This window comes from Dendrobates tinctorius, unplaced genomic scaffold (assembly GCF_039654945.1).
Source record: "Dendrobates tinctorius isolate UK_male_01 unplaced genomic scaffold, ASM3965494v1 ptg000041l, whole genome shotgun sequence".
In the NCBI taxonomy this organism is placed as follows: Eukaryota; Metazoa; Chordata; class Amphibia; order Anura; family Dendrobatidae; genus Dendrobates; species Dendrobates tinctorius.
Window position 1 is genome coordinate 6,438,047 of NW_027361709.1, and position 18,720 is coordinate 6,456,766.

An 18,720-nucleotide genomic window follows, 5' to 3' on the forward strand; every position below is an offset into this window, starting at 1 on the left:
ATCATTCAAGTGGACTGTGCTTAGATACAGTAATAATCTATGGCAACCAAGGTTCATCCCACTTGCACAATGGGGGTGTCCAGGTGCTGCGCCCCAATACAGACTATTATCTCACACTGGCTACTCCCGACAGACCCCGACTCGTCACTCTACATAATAGCAGACTCCAATCACAGCCGAGTATATCCATCCGCAGACACACACGACCACCCACCCTCTCCCCGATCTATAAAGCAGCACCTCGCCTCAGGTAACATGGCGGAGTGAAAGTGACACAGCACGTCAGGTGACCAGCCGTGACCCCGCCTCCTTCTCCACATCTACCAATGGGCGTGAGGGAATAGCCTGTGACGTCAGCAGTCCCATGACTGGTTATCACTTCCGCTGGGAAGAGAAGGGCTGGCAGGGAGGAAGCTGAGAGAAGCAGCGGAGAGGGCCCGGCGGAGCACAGGAGCGGCCCGGCACACGAGCGCACACCCAGCAGCCACCTACTCACCGCGGGTAAGGCGAGCGCCTCCTCCCGGGAGGGTGACACCGAGCACCGCGGCGGGAGGGGAGGCCGCATCCTGGTGGACGACCCCCGTGGAGGCCTGAGAGAGGAGCGGAGGCCCAGGGCGGGGAGACCCCACTACAGAGCCGCTCTCAGCCCCGTTATCCCGGGACACTCCACGGAGATCCACGCCCGGCACCGAGAGTGTCCGGTATCCTGCCCCAACCGTGACCGCTGAGGAGCGGGGGAGGGGCCGACAACTGCTCAGCTGGACCGCAGGGAAGGGTGTCAGTGCGGCCACACAGCCAGCAACATGTGCGGTAACAACTGCGGTAATACTGCCCCTATACACAGGAATATACCTACTATAATACTGCCCCTATACACAGGAATATACCTACTATAATACTGCCCCTATACACAGGAATATACCTACTATAATACTGCCCCTATACACAGGAATATACCTACTATAATACTGCCCCTATACACAGGAATATACCTACTGTAATACTGCCCCTATACACAGGAATATACCTACTGTAATACTGCCCCTATACACAGGAATATACCTACTATAATACTGCCCCTATACACAGGAATATACCTACTGTAATACTGCCCCTATACACAGGAATATACCTACTATAATACTGCCCCTATACACAGGAATATACCTACTATAATACTGCCCCTATACACAGGAATATACCTACTATAATACTGCCCCTATACACAGGAATATACCTACTGTAATACTGCCCCTATACACAGGAATATACCTACTATAATACTGCCCCTATACACAGGAATATACCTACTATAATACTGCCCCTATACACAGGAATATACCTACTATAATACTGCCCCTATACACAGGAATATACCTACTATAATACTGCCCCTATACACAGGAATATACCTACTATAATACTGCCCCTATACACAGGAATATACCTACTATAATACTGCCCCTATACACAGGAATATACCTACTATAATACTGCCCCTATACACAGGAATATACCTACTGTAATACTGCCCCTATACACAGGAATATACCTACTATAATACTGCCCCTATACACAGGAATATACCTACTATAATACTGCCCCTATACACAGGAATATACCTACTATAATACTGCCCCTATACACAGGAATATACCTACTATAATACTGCCCCTATACACAGGAATATACCTACTATAATACTGCCCCTATGCACAGGAATATACCTACTATAATACTGCCCCTATACACAGGAATATACCTACTATAATACTGCCCCTATACACAGGAATATACCTACTATAATACTGCCCCTATACACAGGAATATACCTACTATAATACTGCCCCCTATACACAGGAATATACCTACTATAATACTGCTCCTATGTACAAGAATATACCTACTATAATACTGCTCCTATACACAGGAATATACCTACTATAATACTGCCCCTATACACAGGAATATACCTACTATAATACTGCCCCTATACACAGGAATATACCTACTATAATACTGCCCCTATACACAGGAATATACCTACTATAATACTGCCCCTATACACAGGAATATACCTACTATAATACTGCCCCTATACACAGGAATATACCTACTATAATACTGCCCCTATACACAGGAATACACCTACTATAATACTGCCCCTATATACAGGCATATACCTACTATAATACTGCCCCTATACACAGGAATATACCTACTATAATACTGCCCCTATGTACAAGAATATAACTACTATAATACTGCCCCTATGTACAAGAATATAACTACTATAATACTGCCCCTATGTACAAGAATATAACTACTATAATACTGCCTCCTATGTACAAGAATATACCTACTATAATACTGCCCCTATACACAGGAATATACCTACTATAATACTGCCCCTATACACAGGAATATACCTACTATAATACTGCCCCCTATACACAGGAATATACCTACTATAATACTGCCCCTATACACAGGAATATAACTACTATAATACTGCTCCTATATACAAGAATATAACTATTATAATACTGCTCCTATGTACAAGAATATAACTACTATAATACTGCCCCCTATGTACAAGAATATAACTACTATAATACTGCCCCCTATGTACAAGAATATAACTACTATAATACTGCCCCCTATGTATAAGAATATAACTACTATAATACAGCCCCTATGTACAAGAATATAACTACTATAATATTGCCCCCTATGTATAAGAATATAACTACTATAATACAGCCCCTATGTACAAGAATATAACTACTATAATACAGCCCCTATGTACAAGAATATAACTGCTATAATACTGCCCCCTATGTACAAGAATATAACTACTATAATACTGCCCCCTATGTACAAGAATATAACTACTATAATACTGCCCCCTATGTACAAGAATATAACTACTATAATACTGCCCCCTATGTACAAGAATATAACTGCTATATTACAGCCCCTATGTACAAGAATATAACTGCTATAATACTGCCCCCTATGTACAAGAATATAACTGCTATAATACTGCCCCCTATGTACAGGAATATAACTGCTATAATACAGCCCCTATGTACAAGAACATAACTACTATAATACTGCCCCTATGTACAAGAACATAACTACTATAATACTGCCCCCTATGTACAAGAATATAACCACTATAATACTGCTCCTATGTACAAGAATATAACTACTATAATACTGCTCCTATGTACAAGAATATAACTACTATAATACTGCCCCCTATATACTATACATTTGCTTTGTTCTCTTATACTGCTCTTTGTTGCACGGTTTCTTACTTTACCGTATAATAGCAGTTATATTTTCCCGTCGCTGTGATGGTGGGCGCTCTGCAGGCAGCGTTGCGTTGTGTGACGGCTCCTCGCTGAAGCACGCTGTGGGTGTTTTGCCCGCCCACTTTGTGGAGGCCGCATGTAACTTTTTATTGTTCAGTGGCAGAAACCCCTTTAACGCCGATGTCTTATTTTGGGGCTCATGTGAACCCTTATGTCGGAGTGGAGCCCCTCTATTAACTGCAGCTTTTTGTTCTGAGGGTCTCGCTGGCCTTAGTTACATGGGGGCCCGGTTACCTGGACGGTCTCCCGTTGTTGGCCGCACTTTGTTGTTGCTCCTATTGTTTGGTCTTATTGTGCGGCATATGGCCCCCGTCGATTCCCATGTGCCGTCCGTCCTGTGAACCTGTAACTGCGGGGGGGGGGGGGGGTGTCTCCTATGTCCAACGTTTAATTCCTCTTTTCCTGTGATCCTATATTTCTCTTTCATATTTTAGCATATTTTATTTCTGCCCCTTTTTTTTTCCTTTTCCCCCTTTTCATTGCGGAAATATTTGGTTCTGCCACTGTTTGTTGTGTTTTGCAGGCGTCACTTGTTCTTGTCGGTGTTATTGACTAGAGTAGTAATTAAATCCACATTGGCGGCCGTGCTCCTCACCTCGTCCTTCCTCTTCCTTACTTCCCTTTTGTCATTGTTGCATGGAGGGGATCTCCGCTTTGGGCTGTCCTTGCTCATCACACAGGAGCGATGCTGATCGATCAGTTGCGAAGAATCATCTGGCTGTAAGGGTTCAGTTTCCCTGCAGTGCCCCTGCAGGGGGAATGGAGCGTTACACTTTCATTGGTCGACCGGACGATCTATGCTGCTGTTTTGCTCCTATCCGTTTTTCGGCTCATTCTCTTGTTGTTGCCTTGTAGGGTCTGACATCATTATTACGACCCCCTTGAGCCTCGGGGGGCTTTCTTTTTGGCTCGCAGTGACTGTAGTTCAGTATTCAGTTGGTGTAACGGGACCTGGGGAAATGTGACCCGGGCACTTGGTACATGACACATCCAGGCGTTGTGCAATGCTGCGGAGCGTGCCTGCTGTTTATTGCTCGGTGATTGGCGGGTGCTGAGGATTTTCCTGATGACGGGCGCAGGTTTGCTTTTCTGTTCTCCTAAAAGTCACGAAGGACGGAGCTCATTGATTTATGGTGGAAACTGTCCGTTATATTCACAGCAAGGTTAGTGGTGAGTCCCTGGTGCTGGACTCGCTATTTATGGGGAGGGGGGGGACGTCTGAGGCTGGGCTCGCTATTTATGGGGAAGGTGGGGGGGACCCCCGAGGCTGGGCTCGCTATTTATGGGGAAGGTGGGGGGGACCCCCGAGGCTGGGCTCGCTGTTTATGGGGAAGGTGGGGGGGACCCCCGAGGCTGGGCTCGCTGTTTATGGGGAAGGTGGGGGGGACCCCCGAGGCTGGGCTCGCTGTTTATGGGGAAGGTGGGGGGGACCCCCGAGGCTGGGCTCGCTGTTTATGGGGAAGGTGGGGGGGACCCCCGAGGCTGGGCTCGCTGTTTATGGGGAAGGTGGGGGGGACCCCCGAGGCTGGGCTCGCTGTTTATGGGGAAGGTGGGGGGGACCCCCGAGGCTGGGCTCGCTGTTTATGGGGAAGGTGGGGGGGACCCCCGAGGCTGGGCTCGCTGTTTATGGGGAAGGTGGGGGGGACCCCCGAGGCTGGGCTCGCTATTTATGGGGAAGGTGGGGGGGACCCCCGAGGCTGGGCTCGCTGTTTATGGGGAAGGTGGGGGGGACCCCCGAGGCTGGGCTCGCTGTTTATGGGGAAGGTGGGGGGGACCCCCGAGGCTGGGCTCGCTGTTTATGGGGAAGGTGGGGGGGACCCCCGAGGCTGGGCTCGCTGTTTATGGGGAAGGTGGGGGGGACCCCCGAGGCTGGGCTCGCTGTTTATGGGGAAGGTGGGGGGGACCCCCGAGGCTGGGCTCGCTATTTATGGGGAAGGTGGGGGGGACCCCCGAGGCTGGGCTCGCTATTTATGGGGAAGGTTGGGGGGGGGGGGGGGGGACCTTGACAGTCTAGCACCGCTACCGCATCGCCTCCTGTCTGCCCCCATAGATTGTCGCTGTCTGTAATAGGGCAGCCATGTTTCCTCCAGTATAAAGTTATAGCAATGTCTATCTTGAGACACCTCCTTTAAGATGAAGCTTTTAGGCGGGGATGTCTGTTTATCCTGGACCCCCAACTCCGGTCTGGCGTCTTTTGGGGGAGAGACCCAGCCCCCCTACTCCTGTATGTGACGCCGGCTTCTTTCTATGAGGCTGACCCATCGATGGCGAGCAAAAAAACCAATCCCACTCGGCGTTCCGGAATGGGGTGACAAATGTGAATAGCGCTGAATGGTTGCTATAGGTAACGACTCGTCGATGTTAACTATTCCTGACTCATATTTGTTTCAGACAGATCTCATTTTGGATGTTTCCAGAATAAGACATCGGACGAGTGGTACATGAGCAACTTTATACAAACTTTGCATCTGAGTCACAAACTGATGGCTCCGATAAAGCCGTGATCAGGCCTGGATTGTTCATGCATCCATGTGACTCTCGCCTGAGACCGATCCTACACTGAGTCTCCCCCCAGTGACTGGTTAGCGCGGGGTTAATGCGTCTTCTTTTCGGTCTGTCTATTGTTTTGTGCTGTTTGCAATGAAATGTGATTTTTGTAATCTACTAGGAGTGAATGCTGGGAGTTGTAGTCTCGCAGCATCTGGAGATCCTCCAATTACTTAGGCCAGTAGCTTTGCAGCAAGTCATAAATCGAGCAGCCGGCTGCAGCAGCGGAGAACCTGATGGTCGTCTCTTGCAGTCTGTGCTGCGGCTGGCGCTCTCGCCGTGGGTTCTCCTGCCCATGTGCTGCGGGTTTTCACGCCGGATCATTCGGCCTCTTTGTTCACACGTGCCGTCCCCTCCCTTGTGACTCAAGCAGCTGATGAACCACATGATCCTCCCTACAAGAATTAAGTCTGGGCAGCAGCGGTTAACCCATCGAGAGCCAATACATGATCCATCCATTGCCATTCCTGTATGTATGTATGTGTATATATATATATATATATATATATATATATATATATATATAATGAGCCACTTCTCCAAAATTTCTGCACACGGCGCATAACGCTTGCTATTAGGACTAGGATTTTCCTAGTGAGCACAATCCTGCTGACAGGTTCCCTTTAAAGGGCCGCTCCGGGTTTGTCTGCCGTGATATCCAGCACAGGGGATGTCACTCCTTACACTGATGCATTGCTCGTGATGTGCGCTCTGTGTGGCTGAGCGTGCATGTGTGCAGTATTGAGAAATGGGGTAGCGGCCGCCCTCATTGCCTTAGACATGTGGCTTTATGCTGCATATGATGGGCTTTATTTCTCACGTGTGCCCTTGATCAGTGCTGGTTCTGCTGCTCCACTTCTGGGTTAGGGGGCTTCTACTCTTCACCCGTGACTAGTGCTGTGCGGAGGGGGCTGGCTGACTTCGTTGCCTAAGGCTACTTTCACACTAGCGTTTTTTTGCGCTGCGTGCACAGTCCAAACGCATACAAAAAACGCATCAAGCGTTTTGCATGCGTTTGCTTATTTTATGCGCATGCATTTTAACCACTTTGTGGCCATATTGACTCTTAAAACACATGCAATTTTAAACATGCCCACGCCTGCGTTCCCGTAGACTGTAATGTTATTTTTTTGCGTGCATGCATTTTTTTGAGACAGGTCGGATGGACCAAAAATACAACGGGTTGTGTCTGGCGCGCCTGAGCGCACACTACAAAAAAACGCATGCAAACGCTAGACTATGCGCCCCCCCCCTGTTAAAGATAGGGGCTCAGGACGTATGCGCATGTCAGCGCACGATGCACTACGCTAAACGATAGTGTGAAACCAGCCTAAGCCAGCCCCGTCTGCAATTATACTGTAACAAAGGGGGCTGGCTCGGCAATTGCAACCAGTAGTCAGCCCCCTCCGCACACGGCGTCAGTCACGGGCCTATAGAGGAAACCTTTCCTGTATTGAACCCAAACCCCCCAATTGGAGCTTTGGGCCACATCTGCAAAAAGGCTGCAGTCAGCAAGTGGCTAACTTTGATATTGCTCTGCTGCCCCCGCCCCTTTAAGCTTAATTGACACAAGTGGAAACCCCCTCTAACCCTTGCAGGGTTCTGCCGCAGCGCTGCCCATAGACATAAATAGACCTCGGGGAGCTGCAATCCTGGAGGGAGACTGATGAGCAAGTGAATAATGGAGGAAGTGATTCTGGTGAAGCAGCGGCTCTGCGGAAGCGGCTCCGTCCTCCTAGTCGTGGGCCCTGACTGTATATAATGGCAGGGATGGGCCGGACCTTTCATCTATCAATCCGGAGTGCTACGCCCAGCACGTCGCCATCACGGCAGCAGAATCTCACAGTACTGAAATACCGGACCAACCTCATGGTAAGAGGGATTCCTGCCCCTCTATATAGACTGAGCAGCTCCTCAGTGCTCCTTGTACTGTCGCCTGGGGCTTGTAGGAGGCCGCCTGACACCGGGCGCCCGCGATCTGTGGCCGATAAATCTGATATACTGTACAATGCAGGCAGCAATGGCGATCCTGTCTGACCGCAGCGGGCGGCCACTGAGTATAACCAGATCTGTGCAACACTATAGAGTGATGGTCACTAATGAGGACATGGGGTCAGAATCGTGAGTGCAGCTCTAGAGTATAATACAAGATGTAACTCAGGATCAGTAATGTAATGTATGTACACAGTGACTGCACCAGCAGAATAGTGAGTGCAGCTCTGGAGTATAATACAGGGTGTAACTCAGGATCAGTAATGTATGTACTCAGTGACTGCGCCAGCAGAATAGTGAGTGCAGCTCTGGGGTATAATACAGGATGTAACTCAGGATCAGTAATGTATGTACACAGTGACTGCACCAGCAGAATAGTGAGTGCAGCTCTGGAGTATAAGATCTGGTGTATATCCCTCTACATTTGGCTTCCTGCAATTGATGTTGACATTTCTGTTCCCTTTTCCCCGTATTTCTGGCTGTTTTCGGTGACTCAGCCGCACGTGTGGGTGACGCGGTTGGGCAGGACATGAGCCGGTTTCTCACATTCCAGTCACTACTTATTGTCAGGTGTCTGTTCGGCTCTGCTGCATCGTCCGGTCATATAACCTGCAGCTATTAATGTGACGTTCGGTCTCCTGGTATTTCTCCGGCTTTTTTCTCCATTACTCATGTAAATCTCTGTTTTGTGAGTGACGTTTCATGTTACTTGCACTCGTCCCCGGCCGTGTCCTCACAACTGACGGCTCAGTGTCGAGATCTTCTTCTTCGCCCTCCTGGACCTGACGACTGAGGTTTGTTCTGCTGCTTTACTTGACGTGCAGGGGATTGCTAAATCAAGGGGTCAGCGAGCTGTGAAACTACAACTCCCAGCATGCCCTGAGGCCTTAGTAGAAGCTTTCTTGAAACCTTTCCTGGCCTGACTTTTAGGAAGTGTAGAGCCTAAGAATGGGGCAGAGTGTGTGATTAGAAGGTTGCGTCTTATTTCTTATAGCGCCTCTGACGCTGCTGCAGATGGTCCCGTGGGTTGGGGGTCTCGGCCACTGACCCTGCTGCAGGTGGTCCCGTGGGTTGGGGGTCTCGGCCACTGACCCTGCTGCAGGTGGTCCCGTGGGTTGGGGGTCTCGGTTCATCATTGTTCGGTTGCCAGATTTCAGTACCTGTGGAACTCGCTTGGTGTCTTACACAGGCGTCACGTTACTCGTCATCGGACCCTTAGTCACAGTTCCTCGAGCGCTCGTATTATTGACCCCACATCATCTTATGTCCAGGAGGAGGATGGGGGTTGTTTACTTGGCCGGAGTCCTATTCCTCCTTCCGTGCTGACAAGGACACAAACTCCGTTTACAAAACCTGCAGACGGTGCAGAATAATGGTGCAACCTTTCTCCTCTTGAATAGCTGCAATCCAGGATCCAGATAGCGGTCTGATGGGCGATCCCAGGCTCTGCCTCTGGACAGGAGAGGCGCTGTTGTGCACCGGTGTTGGCCTCTGTCGCAGGTGATCGGCTATTCCACACCTGGCTGCCCGTGGTCTGTAGAGCTCGCTGCCATTCCTCAGGTGTGACCGGTGACGGCTTTATGCTTTCATGCTCCTCTGCTTTTTTTTTTTTTTTTTTTTTTTTTTTTTGGCCTCCTCCCCTGAACAGAGGAGCCCGGTGTGTGTGCAGCCATAAATGTTCCCGAGAGAATTCTATAAGTTAATGGCTGATAACAGGGAACAACAGGTTGCATTTAACTAGACACAATTTTTGGAGACCTGAATGACTGCAAGAAAGGGGTCCATTCATTACACCCGTCCTCAGCGAAGGTATTAGAATAGGCCGATGGGATCTGGTCAATGGGCGTCTGACACCTGGCTCCACCGACGATCAGCCGAGCCTGCACCAGACGGATGTGAGGACAGTGCCACACACTCTGTAGTGACCGTACTCGGTACTGCAGCTCAGCTCCTATCGAAGTAAATATGATCCCAGCTGCAATACTTAGAACAGCCACTACATGGCGCTGTTCCCGATCTGGCGGCTGCCGACCTCCACGGTATATGATGCTGACAGCACAAATAAAGGGAAAGTCATCAGTGTCTTGGTTGTGGAACATCCCTTTAAGTTACTCGAGAGCAGGTTTTGTATACTTTGAGGTCGGGTGATTCCAGCGGTCACCGGAAGCGGTCAGGGTGGGATCAGCTGACAGAGGCAGCCGCAGACCTCTCCTCCCGGGCAGCGGAGGCACAGACTGTATATACTGACAGCGCACATCAGAGTACACAGCACCCGCTGCCATTGTGTATGATTAATATCGGGGTGACGTCACCGGATGCCTCCTCCGTCCTTTCCTTATCTGCCCTCATCTCTGACAACAACTTGTTTTCGTTCCATTTATTCCCCCTGGTCTCATTAACATCACATGAATAGGTCCCTCTTAAAATCCTCTGCACTGCTGTGGAATACACCCCTTGCTCTACATTCATCCATCCCACTTTTCCTCCGTTAATGCAAGAACAGACCAGTCACTGCATGGTTAATGCATTGCTTAAATACTTTGTGCTGCGGTGACTCCTTGCATCATGACACCTACCGTGTCACACCATGAGTCAGGGTCGCGTTGCTCTTGGTAATCGCTCTTTTTTTCCCTTCTCTTCACAGATTATTTTCTTTGAAAGATGACGTCCAGGAAGAAAGTGCTTCTGAAGGTCATCATCCTGGGAGACTCCGGGTGAGTGCGAGCCGCCTGTGACCCTTGTCTGCACAAGATGGGAAAGCTGCGGATTTTACCTGCAGATAAAATCCACAGGCGAGAGGGTGGTTTTACGGATCACAGTGCTGTGGAAGGTTTCTACTTGGGATCATCCTGCTGTGCGGATGTCTAAATCTGTACCTCAAAAACATTTCTAGAATTCGACCTTTTCTTACTTTTGACTCTGCAAAAACAATTACTGTTTCTCTTATTCATTCTCGTCTCAACTATTGTAACTCTTCTAATCGGTCTCCCTCTTACCAAACTCTCCCCTCTCCAATCTGTCTTGTATGCTGCAGCCATGATCAATATTCCTCACCAATCGTTACACAGATGCCTCTACCTTGTGCCAGTCATTACACTGGCTACCCATCCACTCCAGAATCCAGTGCAAACTTATTACCCTCACCCACAAAGCCCTCCATGGCTCAGCACCACCCTACATCTCCTCCCTTGTTTCAGTATACCACCCTACCCGCGCCCTCCGTTCTGCTGATGACCTGAGGTTAGTATCCTCAATAATCAGAACCTCCCACTCCCGTCTCCAAGACTTTACACGTGCCTCGCCAATTCTTTGGAATGCACTTCCCAGGTCAATACGATTAGTCCCCAATCCCCTCAATTTTAAGCGTGCCCTGAAAACGCATTTATTCAGACTGGCCTATCGCCTCAGCACATTAACCTAATCTATCCCTGTGTGGCACAGCCAAAAGTTTTACCATAACCAGGTTCCCCGCATCATTCTCCCACATGCTTTATGCATCCATTAGCCCTCTGTGTCTGTACTGTTACACACTTAACATTATGGCTGGTCCATACAATCAGGGCAACTGTTACCACCCACCTTTCGTGTCTCCCTCTTTCCTCATAGACTGTAAGCTTGCGAGCAGGTCCCTCATTCCTCTCGGTATCTGTTATAATCTATGTGATTATTGTTATGCTGTAATGTCTATTGTCTGTACAAATCCCCTCTGAAATGTAAAGTGCTGCGGAATATGTCGGCGCTATAGAAATAAAATTTATTATTAATCTACAACACATCAAAGATCCCCCTCACTGTATAGCACATTATTTGACATCTTGGAGATGTTGCACTTTTATATTTTGTGGAATGTGCAACAAGTGAGAACTGAGATTGTTCCGATAACTTTTCTTCCCTACAAGGTTTACCTTATAGATTACATCTTTGGCAATTTGGTCCTAGATTTGGGGTTATGAAACTTGATAGACGTCTGCTGCCGCTCCGCTTTGTGAAATAGACTGGATGGGGTAAACCCCAACATATCAGAATTCCCCTCGATATGGCTGCCGTCTACCCCTGTGTGTGTGTATCTGAGCTATTGTACCCGGTGATGACTCATGGTGTTAACATTTCAGGGTTGGGAAGACTTCGCTCATGAACCAGTATGTTAATAAGAAGTTCACTAATCAGTACAAGGCCACGATCGGGGCAGACTTTCTGACCAAGGAGGTGATGGTGGACGACCGGTTGGTCACAATGCAGGTGAGGGGCTTTTTTTTTTTTTTTTTTTTTTTTTTTTTCTCTTCAGATTTTTAGGTTTGAACCCAAATGATCCAATAATATCAATCTCCCTTAAGGGGGTCCTCTCCTGTAAGACACTGGAGGCAGATGACTGATGTGTGGTCAGTGGCGGCCAACCCCCTCTAATGGGATGTGGCGCTGCAGAGCCTGCCCCGTCTGACCTGCCAGGCTGGCTGGGTGGTCTGTCCTTGCTGTGGTCTGAGCCTGGCTGGGAGAGCGCTGTGAGGTCAGGGGTCCAAGGAACGCACAATCTGCTTTATGGGGTTGTCTAAGCCTTTAAAAACATCAAACCACCTGTTAAATCCCCAGCTGATCACTTTTGGTCAGTAATGGCGAGCGGCGTACACGCTCATGACCACTGCAGCTGATCATTGGCCTCAGTGGTGATCTGGCATGTACAGGATGAGGCTGCGACTGTCTCCTGTATATACCGCACCCTATTACTGGAGCGCATAGGAATGATTGCTTAAACTCCTGGACAACTTTTTTTTTTTTTTTTGGCGTGTTGATGGCCTGCTTTTTAGGAAACATCCTCAGTATCAGGTTGGTGAAGATCCGACACTGATCAGCTGCTGGGTGTAAACGGTGTATGGAGCGCAGCTCCGCAGACCATGAAGTGGCTGTTTGGGGTACTGCACTTCGAATCACACAGGAGCTAATCTGCAGTACCAAGAACGGCCACTACATGGTGTATGGAGCTAACGGCTGATCTGTGAGGGTGTCGGACCACCAGTCTGATAGTAATGACTAATCCAATATGTCCGGAGTGGATAACCCCTTTAAGCTCTTTCCTGCATGTTCTGATTAGATGTAAAGCCAGAATTTTTTTGCTCCGTCCTAAAACCCTTCTGGCTGAGATGTCCGAGCGTTTGGTCCAGTCAGATGCCGGTGACCTGATGTATCCGTGTCGACTAATGATCACAGGTCAATGCCGGCGATGAATTGACCGCAACGTAGATGGACGGACAGCAGGGACACAAGGTGCAAATGTCCGTCCTGTAAATGTTCCTCTCCTGCAGATATGGGACACGGCCGGCCAGGAGCGCTTCCAGTCTCTCGGGGTGGCCTTCTATCGGGGCGCTGACTGCTGCGTCCTGGTCTTTGACGTCACCGCGCCGAACACCTTCAAAACCCTGGACAGCTGGAGAGATGAGTTCCTCATCCAGGCCAGTCCCCGCGACCCGGAGAACTTCCCGTTTGTTGTCCTGGGGAACAAGATAGACCTTGAAAACAGACAAGTAAGGGGTCTGCACGCTGTGGGGTCTGCACGCTGTGGGGTCTGCACGCTGTGGGGTCATCGTGACTTGAGGCTAAAATGCTTCTCTTCTCCCCCCTCCAGGTCACCACAAAGCGGGCACAAGTGTGGTGTCATAGCAAAAACAACATCCCTTACTTTGAGACCAGCGCGAAGGAGGCGATAAACGTGGAGCAGGCATTTCAGACAATTGCACGGAACGCACTTAAACAGGTAAGAAATGGCGGCTCCGAGAACTGCAAGGCGGGAGAAAGTGTGAAAATTCCATTAAAAAAAAAAAAAGTTTGGTATCCCCACATCCATCAGTCTGATCTATGAAAAAATTTGGTAAGTGCTATAAAGAGAAAAAAAATAAATATATAATGCCAGAATTGCCTTTTTTGTTCTCCAAAAAATACAATAAAAAAATAAATATCCTCACGTGGCTGACAAACGTCAACTAGGTGGCCACAAAACAAGCCCTCGCCCGGCGACAACCACGGGGGAAAAAAAAAAATATAAATAAATGTGTATATATATATATATACACTCACTGGCCACTTTATTAGGTACACCATGCTAGTAAGGGGTTGGACCCCCTTTTGCCTTCAGAACTGCCTCAATTCTTCGTGGCAGAGATTCAACAAGGTGCTGGAAGCATTCCTCAGAGATTTTGGACCATATTGACATGATGGCATCACACAGTTGGCGCAGATTTGTCGGCTGCACATCCCTGATGCGAATCTCCCGTTCCACCACATCCCAAAGATGCTCTATTGGATTGAGATCTGGTGACTGAGGAGGCCATTTGAGTACAGTGAACTCATTGTCATGTTCAAGAAACCAATCTGAGATGATTCGAGCTTTATGACATGGCGCATTATCCTGCTGAAAGTAGCCATCAGATGTTGGGTACATTGTGGTCATAAAGGGATGGACATGGTCAGCAACAATACTCAGGTAGGCTGTGGCGTTGCAACGATGCTCAATTGGTACCAAGGGGCCCAAAGAGTGCCCAGAAAAAATTCCCCACACCATGACACCACCACCACCAGCCTGAACCGTTGATACAAGGCAGGATGGATCCATGCTTTCATGTTGTTTATGCCAAATTCTGACCCTACCATCCGAATGTCGCAGCAGAAATCGAGACTCATCAGACCAGGCAACGTTTTTCCAATCTTCTACTGTCCAATTTCGATGAGCTTGTGCAAATTGTAGCCTCAGTTTCCTGTTCTTAGCTGAGAGGAGTGGTACCCGGTGTGGTCTTCTGCTGCTGTAGCCCATCTGCCTCAAAGTTCGACGCACTGTGCGTTCAGAGATGCTCTTCTGCCTACCTTGGTTGTAACGGGTGGCAATTTGAGTCACTGTTGCCTTTCTATCAGCTCGAACCAGTCTGCCCATTCTCCTCTGACCTCTGGCATCAACATGGCATTTCCGGCCACAGAACTGCCGCTCACTGGATTTTTTTTCTTTTTCGGACCATTCTCTGTAAACCCTAGAGATGGTTGTGCGTGAAAATCCCAGTAGATCAGCAGTTTCTGAAATACTCAGACCAGCCCTTCTGGCACCAACAATCATGCCACGTTCAAAGGCACTCAAATCACCTTTCTTCCCCATACTGATGCTCGGTTTGAACTGCAGGAGATTGTCTTGACCATGTCTACATGCCTAAATGCACTGAGTTGCCGCCATGTGATTGGCTGATTAGAAATTAAGTCTTAACACACAGTTGGACAGGTGTACCTAATAAAGTGGCCAGTGAGTGTGTGTGTGTATATATATATATATATATATTATAGAGTTTGGTTTGTTTTTTATACCACTAAAATAGAAAACAAAAGTTATTGCTGTAATCGGGGAAGTAACTCTTACCATCTAAGTAACCCTCCCACAACACCAATTTTTTTTTTTTTTTTTTTTTTTCTTTGCACCATTTATATGGTAAAATTAATGGTGTAAATTAACACTGCAACCTGCATGTGCATAAATGAGAAAATGTCATGACTCTTGTAGAAAGAATACTAAAAAAAAAAAAATTGACCCCCCCCCCCCTTGGGGAAGCTGCAGGGCTTTAGGCTACTTTTTACCTGCAGCTACCACTAGAGGGAGCTGACTGCATGATTGAGCTCCTTGTATGTTTGCGATGCACAGAGCTCCCTCTAGTGGCGGCTGCTGGCAGGCAATATGGCGGGTTTTTTTACCTCTACGACGCCTAACATGACAGCTCTTCTCCTCTCGCTCCAGGAAACAGAGGTCGAGCTGTACAACGAATTCCCAGAGCCCATCAAACTGGACAAGAACGACCGGGCAAAGGCGTCTGCGGAGACCTGCAGCTGCTGAGGGGGGAGAAGGTGAACCTGGAGTCCTTCACTAACAGATATCACACTTAGGCCTTCGAACATGAGACCCCTCTCCCCTCCCTGCCCAGAGTGTAAAGGATAAATATTAATCGCCTGCGCCCTCTCCAGATCCCAGGCACCGGTCCAGATGGAAACAGACACCTGTATTATAAGCAGATCACCATCATCCTCCTCATCACCCCCACCCTCCCTGTGGACTACACGCCCATGTCTTTGTTAACCCTTGTCTCACCAAGTGGCCTGCAACCATCAGCGTTGCAGGCCTCTTCGGGGCGCACAGCGGTTAACGCCAGATACCTTTACGGTCTTGTTAGAACATAAGTTAATTTTTGTGTCTTGTGGAGAGACGGGGTTTTGTTCGTTTTTTTGTTTGTTTTTTTTCATTCTTTTTACAGTTTTGTGTATAATTAACATATATGATATGACAATAAATCTTTTAATTGTTCCGTGTCCCTCCAAAGGCGCCTGCTGGGACTGCTGCATACCCTCTTCTCTTTACAAGCTCAGCACCCCGGTGTCCACTGCTCGGTTCTTTTGAGTTTTGTATTGTTCCTGTTAATTTCTTTATTACTTTTAACTAATCAGAACTTTTTACAGAATCCATTTATGATGTAATGCTTCCTTTAGAGCAGAAACCAGTCAGAATCTTATAGTACATGTTAATATATGCAACCAAGTAAATGTATAAATTAGTGTAAGAATAATATTTGTTTTGTTTTTTTTTGTTTTTTTTTGTTTTTTTTCTTGATTTAAGTAATGAAGCACACGTAAAAATATAGGGACGCCTCCTTACAATTTGCGTGCTTTGCCTGCAAACGTTTCAGACGCAGCTTATGGCTTTGTCGGAGCGAGTCTGCCCATCCTCCTAGACGTAGGGCAGCTGCATCAATATTCAGCCAATCACTTTCAATTGGGAGCTAGTGACCGCCACCTGAGGAACCGGGTATGCAGATGATAGGCTGATTGTTAACTCCGCCTCCCAACGGGTACAGTTTGAACAGGCTGCTACTCGTTCATCTCACTAACCCCAGGCTGTCAATGGCTCCATGACTGCAGTTAGGTCTGTAACCATGATGTGAATATTGGACGTTATTTGTATGGTTAAGTACAGGTATTATTACGCCTTTTTTTTTTTTTTTTTTTTTTTTTTTATTATATATAATCTTGCCATGTCTGCAGGGGAACCTTGCTATGCTCAGATTTGGGGAGTAAATTTCCCCAAATATCTTGTAGAGTTTCAGTGCTATTCCCAATCTGGGGTGTAATATATGTTTCATTCCCTCCACTGGCAGGTAACATGTAGTATTAGAAGCCCCTCCCCCTTTTCCTAGACCCTCCCCCGCGGATCAGACTCTTGTATTAAAACCTTCTTGGCCGTTCAGCTTCCCTAATGTCTGGTATTTCAGTTTGTAGCTTGGACCCATATTCCCATAGAGCACTGCTACTTTTTTTTTTTTTTGTTTGTTTTTTTATTTTTTATTTTTTCTCTTCCATACAGTCTACATTGTACGGTGTAGGCTGGGTTCTTCTGTAAAGATGAAAATGATGCCAATAAACTTAACAAGAAAAGTCTATTGTGTGTGTAATTTGTCTTAAGTTCTCATTTAAATATGCAAATGAGCTATTCCAGAAGAAGGCGGAGTCTCTCGTGCCTCCTGTCAGGGGTTAATACTGGAAGTCATCCAGTGGAAGAGACAATATGGAGTCCTACAGGCAATGCTCCATGGGAGAAGGCATGCAAATTAGGCCTCCTCCCCTGAATGGTGTGCAGTGCCACCTACTGGAGGTGAATGAGAATCACTTGTTTTCTCTTTGCCAAGACAGAGTTGACCCGCTCATAGGAACAGGAAGCCTACAGAATAAAAGGGGCGCTGCCCCTCGCCTCCTCAGTTGGTTTCCTGTTCCAACGGGAACCTGCGGAAAAAGAAGAGGAGTACCTCAGCCTGAGCATGCCGCCTGTGCAGAGTGTCCGTGAGACTGGCAGGGGCTGCAGCGTCAGGGGAGCCCTGCCGGTCAGTCTCCCCCCTTCGTCTGGCGATGGGATCGTGAGGACCTGGATCCGGTGATGGCCGTCTGGGCTCACGAGGAACGCGGTGCAGGGCAGGCACGGAGGCAGAGTGTGACTCTGCCTATTAAGCCGATTCCCCTTCTTTCTGTGTACCTCCCTTTCAGGTTAAGAAAACAAAAACAATCCAAACATAAGTGTGTGCCTGCAGCCCCTGCCTGACCCCTATCCTAAAAGACGGTGCCAGGGTTGTATCAGCCAGACATTACAAGGGGAGGCTGCGATTACATCTGCTGATAAATGGATGATAAGGGAAGAGCTCCAGGCCTTAGATCAGTCGGAAAAATGTCCCCCCTGCCTCCAGCCTGGATTCTGGTAGTGACCAGGTCAGGTCCTCTGGATTCTGATTCATCTTCATCATCATCTGAGGAAGGACGTTCTTGTTTCCCCATTGAGAGTATAGACACCTTGGTGAAGTCAGTCAGGAATACCATGGGGGGCGCAGACACAAAAGCCCGATCTACGCAGGACATTATGTTTGCGGGTCTCGCACAAAAGAAGAGGCGGCAAGCCTTCCCGGTTATTGCAGCAGTGAGACAAACGGTCAGCGAGGGTTCCTCCCTTCATCTTCTAAGAGAAACGCGTTGACAACCTGTTCCAAGGTCACCAAAGTGGCGGTGGCGTCATCTGTCCTGCCGGTGGAGGATGTGGACAGGGCTGCCACTAGGAATTTCGGGGCCCCATACTGGCAAAATTTTCGGGGCCCCCTTTAGACTCCGCCCAGGCTCCATCCAGCCCCGCCTCCACCACTCGAACTGTCCACAGTCCCACCGCTCTCTTGGATAAACTCCACTTCTCACCTATCACACATTAACAGTTCCCATCACCAGGTCACACATATAGCCAGCAGCTTTTGCTTTG

The 18,720-nt window shown here is 48.1% G+C and overlaps 1 protein-coding gene across 1 annotated transcript; it reads left to right on the forward strand.

The window, feature by feature from the left end:
• The first annotated feature begins 267 nt into the window (after positions 1 to 267).
• On the forward strand, positions 268 to 17,366 carry RAB7A (RAB7A, member RAS oncogene family). Its single transcript, XM_073575059.1, has 6 exons — positions 268 to 501; positions 10,564 to 10,633; positions 12,032 to 12,158; positions 13,217 to 13,435; positions 13,537 to 13,665; positions 15,679 to 17,366. Exons 2-6 carry the CDS (start codon positions 10,581 to 10,583, stop codon positions 15,772 to 15,774), a joined length of 624 nt encoding a protein of 207 aa, XP_073431160.1. The 5' UTR covers positions 268 to 501; positions 10,564 to 10,580; the 3' UTR covers positions 15,775 to 17,366.
• Positions 17,367 to 18,720: the final 1,354 nt, after the last annotated feature.